This window comes from Cryptomeria japonica, chromosome 5 (assembly GCF_030272615.1).
Source record: "Cryptomeria japonica chromosome 5, Sugi_1.0, whole genome shotgun sequence".
In the NCBI taxonomy this organism is placed as follows: Eukaryota; Viridiplantae; Streptophyta; class Pinopsida; order Cupressales; family Cupressaceae; genus Cryptomeria; species Cryptomeria japonica.
Window position 1 is genome coordinate 115,155,707 of NC_081409.1, and position 18,852 is coordinate 115,174,558.

General features: G+C 35.1%; 1 protein-coding gene across 3 annotated transcripts in view; it reads right to left on the reverse strand.

The window, feature by feature from the left end:
• LOC131067030 (embryogenesis-associated protein EMB8) overlaps positions 1–18,852 on the reverse strand; it is a 112,340-nt gene that overhangs the window by 1,164 nt on the left and 92,324 nt on the right. The window contains exon 8 of one of the 3 annotated variants that reach the window (XM_058001967.2): positions 10,664–11,069. The exons of 1 other annotated variant lie outside the window; for it this stretch is intronic. In XM_058001967.2, coding sequence (XP_057857950.1) covers positions 10,827–11,069 — 243 coding nt within the window. In that variant the 3' untranslated portion in view covers positions 10,664–10,826. Of the gene's footprint in view, positions 1–10,663; positions 11,070–12,118; positions 12,342–18,852 lie in introns of those variants that run through there. One more of the 3 variants, XM_058001977.2, reaches the window with a different exon arrangement.

The window sequence follows — 18,852 nt, forward strand, 5'->3', positions numbered from 1 at the left end:
TTTTGGGCATTGGGAATATAATGTTGCTCTCATATTTTCAGTCCCTGCCCATATGTTTTCACTGTACATTTTTTTCAGTTTGTTTCTCAGTAATTGTGTTAATGGAAAACTTCTTCGCTTCCTCCATAGTTGATTTTTCTTTCAATTCCATTTTAGAAGTTAATTTCTTGATTGAGCCAACTTAAACAATAAATTTATATTTATTATAAAATAGTAAGAGGTTCGATAGAAAAGAGTGGTGAAATAAAACAAAAAAATATTTTGAGAAGCTCTTCCAGAGTTTATTGAAATATATTCTTAATGCTGTGCTATGATGTAGATATTTTTGTATTTTATTTTATTATTTATATAGAGATATACAGTTTAATACACCAGTTTTTAATTAAGGATATGAATCATATTAGTTTGATCCATGTCAAAACATAAAAATTCCCTTCTTTAAATGTTTCAAATTTAGTATTTTTTCATGAAAATTGGTAATAGCTATTTGATCGGTTGTATTAAAGCATTTCAATAAAAAACCTTGCATGATAATGGTGGTTTCAAGGATAGACGATATATTAGTGTTGTTTAATTAAAGAATGTCAATTGCAATCCATATTAGATATAACTGTACATTGAACATATGTATTTGTGTTTCTGTGTTGTTGTTTGTTTGAAGGGTGTTAGAGTAATATTCTAATAGGTAGAGTAATATTCTAATAGGTGTAGACTAAGACTTTTGATGCAAAAGCATCCTTGGTTACCAAGCAATCCCACACCAACCAAAACAAATATTTTTCCTTGCATTTTAGTTTGTAGCTTTTTGAGCACTTTCTCTACATTGTACCAGATATTTCTCTTCATGCCTTGCGGATTTGGATTTCCACTTTGAACATGGTCATCTACATCATATCCATAGATATTTTGATTTGCATTAAGTTATCACATATGAATGTTCATTCGTTTGCCAGAACAAATTGTGTTTGTGGTGACAGTTCACTTACAGACCTTTCTGGTGGCATATGGACCTAATTGAAAAATCATTCAAGACATCTGGGACCTAAGGGAATCTTTTCCTATGGTCCACAATACGTTTTCATTCTTCGCATTGTATCATCTCTTATTTTGTGGCCGACTTGCATGTTTCAATATTCTTTGGGTTTTGAGACCCCGTAGTCGACATGGATCTTTTTTGAAACTTATAGAGCATATATAATAGCATTTGTAATCATTCCTAATACTAAAATATAGTGAACTAGTTAGATAGTAAGGTTGATCATTAGATTCAATCTGCCAGTCCAAGTGACTATGATCAAGGCAATGCACCCTATGTAAATTTGTAATGCCTTGCCGCAAGCCTATGTCCATTGTCATTCTGGATACCAATGCATATAATGTAATTGATGTTTCTAATGATGAATACAATGATCTTCTTGTATGTTGAGCATTTTCTTGTGTTGTTTCCGCTATGTTGAACTCTATGCTACACAGTTGGACAGTCCTATTCTGGACCCTCCATCTATGACTGCACCAAGTGGTATCAAAGCCAATTTCTAGCCCTTGTGGAGCAGAGGCATCCCTTTTAGTGAACAGGTCGCTGACCTGAGGTAGTCGGCAAGTGTTGTCAATCGATCACTGACTGTGAGGTAGTTGAAACTTTGTAGCCAAATCGTCGAACTGAGGCAATTGCACTTAAGTCAAAGAAGAGATGTCGTTGAAGAGAATACTTACTATAGAAAATGTTGTTGATAAAATGGATGCAATGATGGAAATAATGAGAGCAATGAGAGTGAAGAGGATAATAAGAGAGGTCTAAACCCTAGATCGAAAGGCGAAAGTGATGATGAATTAAATCAAAACCTAGTTGAAGACAATTTCAAAGAAGAGGAAGAAGAATCAAATTAAGTTAAGATGATGAAAGCTATTTCAAAGATCAATAAAAGACTTAGATTTGAAATTCAAAATTATGCAAGAAACCTAAACCCTAAGGAATTGGTTGATAGGATAAATGATATGGAGGAATACTTTGAATAATGAGGAAATTGAAAATCTGGAAAGGGTAAGATTTTCAAAAACCAAGCTGAAGTGTCATGTGGCTTTACGGTGGAAAGAAGTTCATTTGGATAGGAATAGGAGAGGAAAAAAGAAAATCACTAAATGGGATAGGATGGTGACAAAATTGAATAATCAATTGATACTTGTTGATTATGAGATTGAGTTGTTGAAGAAACTACAAAATGTAAGGCAAAACGAGAAATTTGTGAAGGAGTGTACTGAAGAATTCTACAAAGAGATCATTAGAGCTAGACATAGTGAAGTAAGGAAAAGGTTGCACAATACATCAATGGACTAAGAGAAAAGATTCAAAAAGAATTGATTATGGTAAGGATAACCATAGTTGAGAAAGCATATCAATTTACATTCAAGGTACAGGAGAAGCTAAATAAGAAGTTTGAATAGAGACAGAGGTCCGAAGAAGAAAGATCCTCCACTAAGAAAAATAAAGAAAATAAACCCCTCTAGGGTGATAGAAAGAAGACAATGCTTATTGCAGAGGAAAATATGGCAGAAGCACCTACCATAGTGATAGAGGAGGTTACAATTCATTTTGTAGTGACAGATACTAAAGAGATGGCAATGAATCCGAGAAGAGTCCATTTAGAGGAACATGTCTCAAGTGTGGAGGTGAAGAACGTGGAGCATTCAAATATCATAATGTACAAGAAGTTGTCAGATCACCTAGTTTAGTAGGGAAACTAAAGAAAGGCAAATCACTAGTGATGACAAGATCTTTGTTATAGGAAGAAACAATTGAGGAGCCACTGCAAAGGAAGATTTTGTTTAGAACCTAATGTAAGTCTGGAGATAAGTGTTGCAAAGTCATTGTTGATAGTGGTAGTTCAGATAATTTAGATTCAGAAGAGATGGAAACCCAATTGAATTTGAAGAGATTGAAACACCTGAAATCCTACAAGATAGAATGGATTCAAGATGAGAAAAAAGTATTGGTGAGTGACCAATGTTGGGTGAAATATCATATAGGATCATATCATGATGAAGTATTGTGTGATATTGTGCCCATAGATGTATGTCATATATCGTTGGGAAGAAAATGGCAATATGATAGAAAGACAATTCATGATGGAAGAAGAAACACTTATACTATGACATCTAATGACAACAAACATATGTGGATACCTTTGGAGGCAGAAGAAGAGAAGATTGAAGTGTGTGGTAACACCAAAATCAGTTTCGTCGGTGGCAAAACAATTTTAGGAGGTCCATGAAAACATGTGTTTTGCATTGATTTCAAAGAAGTCTAACAGTTTGAAAGTCGAGAGTCATACCAGAAGGAAGGATGAACCACCGCAAAGCGAAATAAAAAAGTTGTTGAGAGGAAAGCAAGACATTGTATCAGAGAACATGACAGATGGATTACCATCAATTTGGAGTATCATTCATCATATGGATCGCATACCAAGAGCTAGTTTGCCAAACAAAACAACACATACAATTACACTAGTAGAGAATGCAAAGTTGAATAGACAAGTAGGAGAGTTGTTGAAGAAAGGATTGATTAGAGAAATTTTAAGCCCATGTGTGGTACTTGTTGTGCTTGCACCAAAGAAAGATGGAGAATGGAGGATGTGTACTAACTCAAGAGCAAAAATTTATATGGATTTTTTCAGACAAATTGCATTTGCTTTTATTTTTGTATTCAATAATACAAAGTTTTAAATTTATCATAATTGAAATTAAAATTTTAGAATTTGAAATGATTTGCATGGGAAAAGGCAAAATTTCAGTTTTCATAGAGTGATAAAACATGACTTATATCAATTGAAATTTTTTTGAGGAATAATAAAAATAAGCTTAATTTTCAATTTAGAAAGATCAAATTGAATTTTTATGTTTCCAAACCTTAAGCATAAAATATATTGTTTCAAAATTCAAAAAAATCGAAAAAATATTATATAATTATTAATTTAAAAAAAAATTCTTTAGAAAGAATTTTCTAAATTTTAATCACAAAAATATAATTTTTTTAAATTCAAACAATCAAAGTTACATACAAATGTATTTCAAAAATATTGGAATAAGGAAAAAACTCATAAGAAAGTGTTATGAATGCATTATCCTATAATAGTAACCCTAAATGTGGCCTAACCTTACCATAAACCTTATCTTACCATGAATGAAACCTTAGCTTAAACTTAACTATAAACCTAGAATTAAATCCTAAATACAACTTGAACCTTAATCCAACCATAATTGAATTGTAATACTAACTTACCCAAAGCATTATCTTACAATAGTGACCCTAATTGAACCTTAACCTTAACCCTAAACTTAATTTGACCATATTTAAAACCTAGCCACAACCTAACCATAAGCTTAACTATAACCCTATAATTAAACATTATCTACAGCTTCAACCTCAATCTAACAATAATTGAACCCTAACCCTACCTAAACCCTAATCTTAATTGAATTCTAATTCAATCTGTAACCCTAATTGAACTAATCCTAATTTAACCCTAATCCTTATTTAACCCTAACCCTAATGTAATTGAATAATAATCCTAATTATGACTCTAACTAAAATCTGAACCTAATATTTTAAACTAGACCTAATTAAACCCTCACCATAACCTAATCTTACCATAATTGAAAGCTAACCATATCCTAACCCTAAAATATAACCCTAGAATTAAGCCTTAACTATGACTTGAACCCTAATCTAATCATAATTAGACCCTAGCCCTAAACTTAACCCTAACCTTAATTGAACTCTAATCTTAATTAAATTTTAATTATAATTTAACCCTAACCCTAATGTATATAAATTATAACCCTAATTGAACTATAATGCTAACCCTAAATATCATTAAACCCTTATCATAATCAAACCTTAATCATAATTGTACCCTAACTTAATTAAATATAACCTTAATCCCTCTAATTGAATGTCAATCCTAACCTAACCCTAAACTTAACTCTAACCATAAAATTTAACCCTACCTATAACTTGAACGTTAATCTAACTCTAATTTAACCCTAACCCTTATTAAACCATACTTCTAATTGAATTCTAGCCCAAACCCTAACCTTAATTGAACTTTAATCCTAATTTAACTATAACCCTAATGTATTTGAGTCGTAACCCTAATTCCAACCCTAATTGAACTCTAATATGAACCCTAACTATAATTATAAACCTACTATAATCAAACACTAACCTTAACAATATCCATGTAATCTAAACCTAATTGAACTCTAATCCTAATTGAACATTTATGCAAACATAACCATAACCCTAAGCACACATTAACTCTTACCTTAAAATCAAGCTTTGTTATAATATAATTTCAAACCTCATACCATGCCTTATTTGTAAACACTAACCCTATTTGAATTCTAACAATAAATCTTACCTTGATTAAAATGTAAATGAATTGTAATACTAACCATATTCCTCATTGAACCCTTGCCCTAACCATGGCACTAATTCTACTTGAACCCCACGAATTATCCTAGAAAAGTAACCCTAATTGTAGCATAACTCTTTTCCTAAACCTCATCTTATCATAATTGAAATCTAACCATATTGACCTATCTCTAAACTTAAATATTGCCCTAGATTTCAACCATAACTATAAATTAAATCATAACATATAAATTAAATCATAACATGACCATGATTGAATCCCATCCCTAAACTTAACCCTAATAAGGTTGCAATGCAAATTGAAACCTAGCACTAAACTAAATCATAATTGACCTCTAATCCTAATATAATTCCAACCCTAATCTAGCCCAAACCCTAATCCTAATTGAACTCTAATACTAATTCAACCCTAACCAACTAATGTAATTGAATCATAACCCTAATTCTAAACCTAATTGAACCCTAACCCAAACATAACCATAACCCTAAGTAAACCTTAACTCTTAGCTTAAAATCAAGCTTTGTTATATAATTCCAACCCTCATACCATGAATTATCTATAAACCCTAACCCTATTTGAATTCTAACAATAAATCTTACCTTGATTAAATTATAAATGAAGTGTAATACTAACCCTATTCTTCATTGAACCTTTGCCATAACCATGACACTAATTCTACTTGAACCCCAAGAATTATCCTACAAAAGTAACCCTAATTGTAGCATAACTCTTATCTTAAACCTCATCTTACCATAATTGAAACCTAACCATATTGACCTATCTCTAAACTTAAATCTTGCCCTAGATCTCCACTGTAACTACAAATTAAATCATAACACAACTATAATTAAACCCTATCCCTAAACTTGACCCTAATCAAGTTGTAATGCAAATTGAACCCTAGCACTAAACTAAAGCCTGGCCATAATTGAACTCTAATCCTAATGTAATTCTAACCCTAATCTAGCCCAAACACTAATCCTAATTGAACTCTAATACTAATTCAACCCTAACCAAGTAATGTAATTGAATCATAACCCTAATCTTTACCCTAATTGAACTCTAGCCTTACCCCAATGTAATTGAATCATAACCCTAATTCTAATCCTAATTGAACTCTAGCCCTAATTGTTATTGAACCCTTATGACAATCTAACCCTAAAATGAAACTAAAAATAATTAAACCCTATCTTCAACCTAAAACCTAATCCTAAAGTAATAACCCTTAACCCAACCATGATACAAATCCTAACCCTAACCCTAACCATGATATAAACACTAACATTAATCCTCACACTAACCCTTAACCATAACCCTAACCATGATGTAAACCCTAACCCTAGCCATAATCCTACCCACAACTGTAACCCTAACCCTAACCATAAACTTTACCCTAACTCCAATGGCAACCATGATCTAAACCATAACTGTAACCATAATCCTAACCCTAAGCCTAAACCTAACCCTAACCATGATGTTAATCATGACCCTAAACCTAACTCTAACCCTAACCCTAGCTATAATGTAAACCCTAACTATGACCCTAACCATAATCCTAAACCTAACCTTAACCCCAACCATGATGTAAACAATAAACCTAACCATAACCCCAAACCATAATCGTAATCATAATCCTTACCCTAACCCTAATTATAACACTAATCTAACCATAATCCTAAACCCTAACCCTAACAATAGTCCTACCCTAAACTTTGCCCTAACCCAAATTGAACTTTAATACTAATCTATTCCTAACCTTAATCTAGCCAAAACTCTAATACTAATTGAACTTTAATACTAATTTAACCCTAACCTTACTGTAATTGAAACATCACCATAATTCTAACCCTAACTTTCATGTAAACCCTAAACGTAATTGTAACCTTGACACTATAACCTAACCACAAACTTAACCTTAGCACTAAACCCTGACCCTAACCATAATCATAAACTCTAACTGTAACCATAATCTTAAACCAAAACCAAACCCTAACCATGATATACACCCTAACCATTATCATAATCCTAACCTTAAACCCTAACCTTAATCATAACCCTAACCATGATGTAAACCTTTACCCTAACAATAATACTAACCTTAACTCTAATCCAAAACATAACCATAAACCAAATCCTAATCCTAACCATACCCCCAATTATAATTATAACCCCAACCCTACCTTTGATGTAAACCCTATACATATTTGTAACCCTCACACTAAACCCTAACCCTAACCATGATATAAGCCCTAACCATTGTCTTAACCCTAACCCTAAACCCTAGCCCTAATCATAACCCTATCCTGAACCATGATGTAAACCTTATCCCCGACTATAACACTAACCTTAAACCTAATGCTAACCATAACCATAATACTCGACATTAAATAAAATTTAATATATCTTAAATTTTAGTAATTGCTTTGATATTGTGTCACATATATATTATTAAAAATAGTCTAAATAGATATATTTAATTTCATATATCTTCGTGTAATAATATAATTTATTTTAATAAAAAGATCGTATATAATTATAAAATTATTTATTTTATGCTTTCCATGTTGTTGTCATTGCCACTAGCATATATACCTTAAAATTTAACTTAATCTATATAAAATATGTCGAGAGATATCCTTCTAGAGGCAACTATCTAAATTTAGCATCTAAAATTCATAAAAAATGTAGTCTCTTTTATATGGTTAATGCAAGAGAATTTATTATTTGTTTGATTTCAAATCAATTAAAGTTTGACATGAATATTTTTAATGATTTCAAATATATTTTTGAAATTAAATTAAAATAACATAGATATATTATTAAAAGGAATCATGTAGCATAATTAAATAAAAAAAGAATAGAAAACTAGATTAAGCATAGAAGAATAGCTATGTAAAATATAACAAATATTCAATTTTGAAGAACACTACATACGAAGACAAAAAGTGAAAACTATGAATTTACCAATGTTAACCTTTAAATAAATTGAAAGCTATAACACAAAAATGTAACCACAAAATTAAACCACAACTCTAAGCTTATCCCTAAAAGGAACTAACCCTGCCATTAAAAGTATGCCAAATTTAACAAGAACCCTAATTTATGACCTTAATTGTAATTGTAAATCATATTGAATTGTCATGTTTCATGAACCTTAACCCTAACCACAATAAACCCTGACCTGAACCCTACACCATATTGAGCCTTAAACCGAAAACTAAATTGAAATAAACCCTTAACCTCGTCCATGTAATTAAATATAAAACTAATTTGAATCCTGCTTCTATAACTAAAACAAAATAACCCTAATATAAACTAAATGGAACCATAACCCTTAATCCTAACCCTAACACTAATCATGATATAAACCCTACCTGTACCGATAATTTTAACCGTAATTGTAAATCCTAAGTCTAACCTCAATACTAACCCTAACAATAACCATGTTATAGATGCTAACCTTATTAATAATCCCAACCATAATGCTAAACCACAACCTAACCATGATATCAACCCTAGCCCTAGCCATAATCGTTGCCATAACCATAAGCCTAACCCTAAATGTCAACCCTAACCGTAAACATTATGCCTAACCCTAAGCCTAATAATACAATAGTCTATTTTAATATTAACTAATTTAATGTGTTCCATATTACGCTGGGAATCCTACTAGCTTATATATATTAATATTATATATAAAATACGCCGAGAGATATCCTTCTCAAAGCGCCTATCTAATTTTAAGGATATAAAATTGATTAAAAAAATAATAGGCGCCTTGAGAAGGATATCTCTCGATGTATTTTATATATAATATTAATATATATAAGCTAGTAATACACCCAATCAAAAAATGTCTTACATTTCAAAACCATAGAATATTATTTTAACACCCAAAGTTAATAAAATATCTCCTAAAATTAAACTTAGGTAATCTTTTCTATTTAGCTTAATTAAACTCTCTTTGGGAGAGAGTTTGAGATCAGTTTTTCACATCATCTCTCTCCCCCTTCGACAGCAATGCCAAAATTTACCTAAAAAGAAAATCAAACTCTCTCCCAAAATAAAAACATGAATCTCTCTCCCCCTGGGACACACAACCAAATCAACAGACTACTCCAGCAGAGGAGCAACACCAACTCATCAATCCGGATAAAAGAACAAGGCTTTGAAAATATCAACCATTTGTTCCTTTGTAGACACATACTCCAACTTCACCTTCTATTCACTGGGTTGCTCTCTCAAGTAATTATATTTAATTAATATATGCTTAGTCTTTGAATGTTTCACTGGATTCTTAGACATGTTTATAGCACTGGAATTATCATAACAGCAACACGCTTATTGGCACGCTCTTCTCTTCTTCTTTCTCTCTCTTCTCTTTCCCATGTTTGTCTCAATCTTCATTCTTCTCCATAAGGGCTGGCAATTATGTCTATTCTCCTTGCTTTTGTTTGCTCCTTGATCTCTCTTGTGTTCTTGTTATCTCCTTTTGCCATTGGTGTTTATGATCTGGTCTTCTATTACTCCTATATTGTATCCCATGGTGGTTATTTGATTTGTTTTCTCAACGGTCACATTTTTTCATTGATTTATTTTAAAGATTTTTTTATAGTCCACAATGTCAAACAAGACATACATACCTTAACCCCTATGGAGTTTGAATTTATGACTTCTATTTAAGAACACAAGTTCTCCCCACTAAATCAATCCAAACTGTCAACAAGAAGAGAGCCATGAATAAAAGAAATACAACCAAATAGTTTAACAACAAGAGAGCCACGGACGGAAGAAAATATGGATGTGAACTTTATACATATGAAGAGTCACATCGACAATGTTGGAGAAGTCCAAGCTGACGGTAGAGGTCACAAGTTGTCAAGCAAATCATTTGATTCATCTGCTTGCACAGATAAAAGCATGGTGGAGAAAGAAGGGAAAATGTATCAAGCTTTGAAGCATTCCAGATTTTGTTATTCGTCCAACCCCTCCCTACTTCGCCTATGAAAAGGTTATTGATAATAACCCCTCCCTACTTCGCTTATGAAAGGTTATTGATAATAATGTGGAGGACTCTATGTGTCGTCCTACCCTTCTTCACAACGGTTTTTGTGTAGATGAAAAAAGTGTGGAACAATCCATGAGATTTCTGTAAGAAACATTCTCAAGTGAAAATAGGACGCAGCCATATCATTTAATTGTTTGTATGTGAATTTTTAAATAACAAGACAAATACTAATATATAAGTTCAGCATGTTATAGCTAAATTATAATCAATGTTAAACAATGACCACCAATGATGAATGACATGTAAACTCATCTTTTGTGTGGAAACTTAATTAAAAGGATCAATTAAAGTTGAGAAAAAAATTTACAACGTACAAAGAAAAATATTCAAGAAAGACTCTCGACGGGCTTTTTACTGTTGCTGGAATTTTGTTTAGAATCAACCACTGAAGTATGAATGCCATCAAGTTTCCTTTCGGATTGCCGTTCTTTTGAGCTGTTTTCCAAAATCTCTAAGTATTCGATGACTAGAGGGTCTGTCCAAGGTGCTCCGAATGGAGCTTCGTCACCCGCAACCCAACCAAGATGACCACCATTTGGTGTCACCACCAATAAGCAATGAGGATTTGCCTGAAAAAGCAAGGTACTTACATTATTGAAAACAAACCCCTTATTATTCAGAAGATAGATTACACAAAAACAATGCAGCATGGAAACCCATACTAGACCACCAACATTTGGAATCACCACCAATAAAGAATTGGATTTGCCTGAAAAAGTAGGGTACATTCTGTGTTTGAAAACAAACCCGTTTTTATTCAGAAAAAAGATTTCACAGAAATAATGAACTAATTCTTAACAAGATCATTTTATAAAAGTTATACCCTAGCCAGACTCACAATTGCACATTATGCATCAGATTAATGAAGCCACTAATATAATTTAATTTCTTCTTGTGGCTATCACAAATTAGCAAGTTGACTAGATCTGATTTATAGCAATTAAAGAACTAGAACATTTATATTTGCAAATTACTACACAGTATATGCCATATTCATCAGGAGACATGGGAGCAGGATCAACATGTCGTTTTCTCAGGGGTGCAAGAATAACGGTACACGGTGAAGATTTGCAATAGTCAGCTTGCACTGGAGGTTGCTCATTAAGTAAAAATCTCAAGTATACAAGATATGAACAATACATAAGATGAAGTGTGAAAAAGTCCATTTGTTCTTTAAAAATGGTCTAACACATCTAAGGCTGAGGTCTTATGGGAGGGGCTTGGGTTCTATTTTTATGGAAAAGAAAATTTGGCTACAAGATTATTTGGAATCTTCTCCTAAAAAGTAGAAGCTCCTACTTTTGAGATTTTCATTTTTGAGTGGGTGCAAATGGGGTGGCGCTGGAATTAGCCTCTACAGCTTAGAGATTATTTATGCCACTTGTCAATTATAATTTAATAAAAAATTATTGTTAAAATTGCACACTACAAAAATAGACACAATTAATACTTAAATTTAGGAGCTAAAATTTTTAAGCTGAATTCCACTGTTCATAAGACCACCAGCTTCCTTCAATTTAGGAGCTTAAATTTTTAAGCAGAAGTGCACTACAAATTTCATGGGACCACCCACTTAAAACAATTCCTAAAAAATCTCTGCAGCACCCACTCTATTTTTTAGGAAGCCCTCCTCCATGTGACCCCAGCCTACGAGGCATGATGACTAGGCTGGAACCTGTAAAGCTACTGTACAGTCACCAAATGAAATAATAACTGTACAATTACAGGAACAAGATCCCAACGCTGTTCCAGATGTTTATTACAGACATACCCGTTCCGGAGACATTGTGGATTTGTAAGGATACAGGGATGCCTTGGAAATGCCCCTCCGCCGTCCCAACCTTCACAATCAAACAGAAACATTCCAGAAACGGGCAGGAAACGGCAATTATTTTAGGGGGCAACTGACTGCCTACTGCTCCCCCTTCCAAAAAGTCAGAAAATTAAAATAACTCGTCAAAAATGTTTTAAAAAATTAAAAAGTTGCCTGGTATTGTGGGCTACCATGCCACATTCAGTCCTTAATGCTCAAACATGGCCCATTCCAAACCACATTTCACTTTTCAGTTGTTACAGCCAAAAGAACTTGCAGCAGCAGAGTTGAAGGAAGGAGAAAAACAAAATTGCAATTGTTTGAAGAAAGTGTATCAGCAGGGCAGAATTAGTGATAATAGTGAACACTAAGCAATAAGGAGATGTAGCAAAGATATCAGTGATGGTTATGCTTCTTTTTCCTTTTCTGGTTTTTTTTAAAAGTTCATGGAATAATTTGAATTTCATTTATCTTCTTCCCAAGTTTGCAGTTGCCTTCTTTTTTACACAAAACATTATTATATATGAGTTTCAAAGGTAGATCTATAAGAGCACTAACTGCCAGGCAAGAAGGACACAAATCCTCATAGAACAAGCCACCATTCTTTGATGGGACAAATTATGCCTGTTGGAGCATAAGGGTGAAGACCTACTTGAATGCCCTAGGATATAATGTTTGACAATTGGTGGTAAATCGCTACACACCTCCATCAACTCCCCTAATGGATCAAGCCAAAACAAAACAAGGAAAGTGAGAACATTGCAAAAGCCAAACATGCGATATTGTGTGGACTATCAAATCTGAGTTTGTGAAGGTTATGCATTGCAAATCAGATAATTACTTATTAAAGAACATCCAAAGCTTCAAACCCATCAAAAGCAATTTGAAAGTCTCAAGATGAAAGAAGAGGAGAACATAAACTCTTCTTGCTTCGTGTTGATGATATCGTAAATACAATCAAAGGACTTGGTGAAGAAGTTGAAGAAGCCACAGTCGTTCAAAAGTTTTTAAAATCTTTGCCCTTCAGGTTTGACTCCAAAGCATCGGCAATAGAAGAAATGAAGGATCTAGATACCTTGCGTAAGGATGAGTTGCATGGTATCCTCATTGCCTATGAAATGAGGATTGAAGACAAGCCTTCACAAAAGGAGGCAACCTTTAAAGCATCAAGAAAGGGAAAGAACAAAGAGTGTGAATCAAGCAAGATTTCATGCAATGAAATGGATGAAGAAGAAGCTCTTTTCATGAGAAAGCTAAAGAAAGGATTTGGGAATTATCAAGGTAAATTACCATTTAAATGCTTTAATTGTGGTAAAATTGGGCACTTTGCTTCCAAATGTCCATGGGATAAAAGTGAATGCAGTGAGGATGAAAAGGACCACCACATAAAGAAAGGGAGAAAGCGTCATCAAAAGAAGAGCCACAAGCATAATCAATATCAAAACAAGAACTCTCAAAAATACAAGAAGAGTTGTTATTCAAAGAAGAACAATAGCTCATCCGAAGAGAGCAGTGAAGAATGTTCAAGCAGTAATGGAGAAGAAATACTCTTCATGGCAATGGAAGCAGAAAATGATTAAAACAAAGTGGAAGGAGAAAAGGAGGTGTGCAATAAAGAAGAGGAAGTAGATATCGAGGAAGAACTTCACTATGCTTACAAAGAAAACGAGAAACTCAAGAAAAGGATTTTAAAACAAAAGGTATAAATTCAAAAAGTTTGTGGCTCAAGAAAAATCAGATAAAATAATTGAAGATTTGAAAATTCAATTAGAAGACGCAAAACAGATTGAGGTTATAAGAGATCAGCTTAAGGCCAAGGGATTTAAGTGTGAAAAACTAGAGCTTGAAGTTGTCTCCTTAAAAAAGGAATTCGAGAAATCTGTTGAACCAATTAAATCAAAGCCTAGAAAGAGAGGAATTTAATCAAAGGGATCTAAAGTTTGACAAAGGCGCTGAAAGATTGGATAAAATCATCAATTCACAAATATCACCATTTATTAAGATTGGTCCTGGTTCTATTAAAGATCAAAAGTGTAGATTTTGTCCACAGCTAGATCGAGCCTAGTGCCGATTTCAAATAGCAATGATCCCGTGCTCTCTTTTCTGCCTTAGCGCAGCTTACAATCCTCTCATTTTACATAAAGTTTTGTGTGCTCATCATGAAGGTTCCCTGTGCTCTCTCCAAAGACTTCTAGATTCGAAAACAAGCACCTGGCAGAACACCCCATATGGAAGCTATGCGGAAGATTGAAGCAAGCACAAAAGGGGAGTCCTTGGGAACTCCCGCGATTATGCCACGTGTTCCTCTCTTGTTTTTGGGAATATCCTTCAAATAACACCCACATCAAAAACAAGACACGTAGAAACTCTACGAAAGTTTAAGTTCAAATCAAGAAGTATCACCCAAAAATCTCTGCCAAGGTGCCACGTGTCTCAAATATGTGTGGGCCCATCAAGCCTATGTGAGATTTTCAAAGCAACAATAGAAAGCGCCACTTGTCAACCAAGCGTGGAATTCGAAAGTCTTCGACTCAAAAAGGGAACGCAGGCACGCCATTCGCCGATGGAAGCAAGAATGAAACTAGACACACTGTGAGTCCAAAGCAAAATTAGTGGCCAAAAATTTAAAAAGGAATTGCATGCCCAAGCTGTTTTGATTTAAAATCATGAGAGATCCAAGTGGCACTCTGTTGACGTGTATTTTGTACACCATCATACACAGAATAAAATACCCAAAGGCATCTTATCCTCTCTTGAATAAAGTCGCTAACTGCTGAAGATTCGCATGAAGGATCAGTTAGGATGACTCCAATGTTCTGGTTAGTAGGGTCTCTACGTGTGGATAAGCACCAGTGGTCGTTGTGATTTGCTGTGTCCTCAAGGGGCCTTACGTTCCGAAGTTTTACTAAACTAAAAAAGCTTTTCAAAAAATAACAAAAGGATAGGGTTTTGCAAGAGGTCTAATCTAATCTAACCCTAAGAATGACTTCATGTGGACAAGACTTGGCAAGATTATACCAACTTCAATTTCGCCATAAAATAACAACTCAATTGAAATTGATGCAATCTTCTAAGGTAACAAAATGATTTTCAATGCATCAAAGATCAAAGACACTACCACGAAGGTACATATCCAAGATACACTAATGATTGAAGGTTAAGTGATTCAAATATCTCCAGTTGACCACGCAAGGCGTTCCTACAATCATCAAGAAGCTAGTGGTTTGGAAAGCGAATCCTACCAAAGATCAAGTCTCACACTTTGTCCTTCGAATTAACACACTACTTTGATTAAGCATGATTCAAGTAAATTGAACAACCATGAAGATAACCAAGAAAGTTGCAACAAAACACCATAACTTCAATATTTCATTGATTTCAAAGTCATCATGTACAACAATTGCTTGAATTCTTTTCCTCAAAACTCAATCTTGCTACAAAAGTAAATTGCTTCTAAACTCTAATCTCTCTAATACATCAAACTCTCTGATATCTAACTATTAACTATTACCAAATGAAATGAAAATGAGGGTATAAATAGCATCCTCAATTACAATGAATGGTCCAGATTGAAAGCAGATCAACGGTCAAGATCATGACACCTAAACCCTAATTAGGGTTTGTTACAAATGGCCTCCTTTTTACTGAACAATATTAAATGCATAGCCAAATATTAAATTTGGCACAAAAACCTAGGAGACATAAACCAATGACAATTAAGGTGCCATGTCATCTATAACAACCTCTCATCTAGAATCTTATTCCCTTTCCAATGTTCTTTTTTAGCATATGCAATGAATCTTGACACGATTCCTTCGATCTCAGCAATTGGAATCTCGGGAAGATTCTTCATACTCTCTTCCAAGTGGATGACCTGATCAAATGCATCTAGAAGAGCTGCGTCCCATGAAGATTCAAGTTCCTTAGTTCTTTCAATCAGGAGCATGGTGGCAAACATCTGATCATGTTGCTCGTCTGTGATATTAGCGTCCTTGCAAAAGATGACCTTGATTCTATCCTCCAATTCCTGCAAATCCACATCTATCTCGACCTCGATCCTCCTGCCAAGAATGGTACGAAGTACCTCAAATACTCTGTCCTGGATCGGGTTGATCACCTCCTCAACTTGGCTACATCTAGTACTGATGTCCTCAAAGAGAACACTCTTCATCTGGAGTAAGGTTGACCACTGAAGCAAACTGTGAGGTCCTCCATCCATGATCTTTTCCTGTGCTAAGACCTTCCTCGATGTTTGTCTGATTACTTTCAAGACAGGAATGATAACATCTCTAGTATGAGCAAAAGCGGCTACTATTATCATCAAGTTGTGGATTATCTCAAGAACCTGGATAGCCCTATGAATAGTCTTCATCATCCTTGTTACAAATTCTACGGCAACTGTATGAGATTTGTCCATCCAAGTACTCGTACGCTGGACCATATTCCTGAATCTCTCGGCCTCATTAATTGATTGAAGGGGAAGTGCCTGCACTGGTGATCTAGCTGGATCCTGACGTCCTAAAGGTTCATTGAGATGACAGAAGTATGTCCTCCATGCACCGACCTCTCTCTCAAGCTTTCTATTCTTCTCCATTTCTTCTCTAAGCTTGTCTTTTAATGCCTCAAATGAATCGGTGGCATCATCTAGTGTCTGCTCGGCTGTGGATGGTCCTAGCTCAAATGTCTCTATATCATATTCCTCTGCTAGGATCTCCCCTTCATACTTGTCCACTGTCGGTGTAGCTATCTGTAGTTTTCTGGATCCAGTCTCATCTCTAATCATCTTAGACATCTTGGTAGCCTTCCTCTTCTCTGTTACTTCGTGAGAACGTCCAACAAGGCTCTCTAAATCAATTACATTGTCCTCGTCCTCTATCACGATCACCTTAGTTAATCTTTCCTTCAACCAATCTGGGATGGCCGATCTTGTCTCTTTAACTTGAATCTCCTTATGCACTACTTCTTCTTCTCTGGGAGGAGATGTTACCTCGTTATCTTCTCTATCTTCATTGAGCTTATAATCTTGGAGAGATCCATCTGGTGACCCTTGCGGTGCTTGTCCTTCTTCCTGCCCATCATTCTGTACCATCGACTCCATAGATTCTTCCACTTGAAGTGTCCTCTTCTCTGGTCTAGAAGATGTACCGGATGAACGATCTCGGTTGGCCCCTTGCTTCTTCTTGGAAGATTCCCTCTTTTCGGGCCTTTCTTTTCTCTTCGAACCTCTTGGATGGAGATTGCCTTCACTTGCACTTCGAAGGTTACCTTCACTTGTATTCTTAAGATTAGGATTGCCTTCGCTCACACTAGCTCCACCTTCGGCTGGTTTCTCTTCCAAAGTGAAAGTCATAGCTATGCCTTGCTCTCTCAACTTCTGATGTTGTACGTCAACCCATCTGCGAGTACAAAACAAGACTGGAGTAATCAAAGCATCTAGATCCACGACCTCAGGCTCATTCCAATCTAATCTTATTGATTTGCTTTCTCGATCATAGGATGACTGGATATGTCTGCCACTATCCTATGCTTGGTCGGCCACTCTGTAAATCCTGCATTTCCTGATGAAATCCAAAGGCAATCTAGAATGCATTTTTCGTTTCACTTCAAGATCATCTAAGAGATTCATCATAAAATCTTCTATTTGGTACTCATGCTTAAACTTCCTACCGACTGTCTCCTCTAAATGTCCATGTGGATCAAAGCTTTCTCTCAAAGCAAAGGATGAAAAAGAATACAAAGCTAACTCCTTCTCTACGTCATCCATGGCTAATGCATTAGGACATACCTCAACTGAATTGCCTAAAATGATAGGTACCAGAACTCCATTCCCATGTCTGTGTCTGAATGCCTTCGCATATGCTGCCAACTGTCTTGTTACTTCAAGTAACACAATTCTGTCTGTTGGATATCTCGGCAACATGTATGGAGGTGAAGGACATCCATGTACTCTAATATAAGTGAACTTCAGAAACTGAATAAACCAAGCACTGTACCTCTTCACTAGTTCCTGTGCATCCTGAGATAATCTGTTGTGAATCCCACCTTGCAACGTCCTTGTGATGTTCATCGTGAAGGTATCATTAACTAGCTTGTAGTTGCTCCCTGGCAGATGATGCAAGTGGACATAGGAATCACAAACTCTGACCTCGCCGGGTCCTCTTCCAATCACTCCTCTGTGAGGTAGTCCTGCGTACTCAAAGCTCCTGATCAAGGCATATATGACGTATGAACTCATGTGGAAGGACTTGGTAGCCTTGAGTCTCCTCAACTGTACGTCCAAGCAATGGCTAATCATTCTAGCCCAATGTATGGTTCCTTTTCCTTGAACGATCACCTGGATGAAGTAGAACATCCACTTCTCAAAATAGAAGGCGTGAGGGGCTCCTGTAACTCGGTTGAGCATTGTGATCAAATCTCTGTACTCCTCCTGGAAATCAATCCTATGCGGCATGTTCGGGATCTTGCTCAGGCGAGGACGACTCTTGAGTAACCAGTTCTTGTTGATTATGCTTAGACAAGCATCTGGATCATCTTCGTAC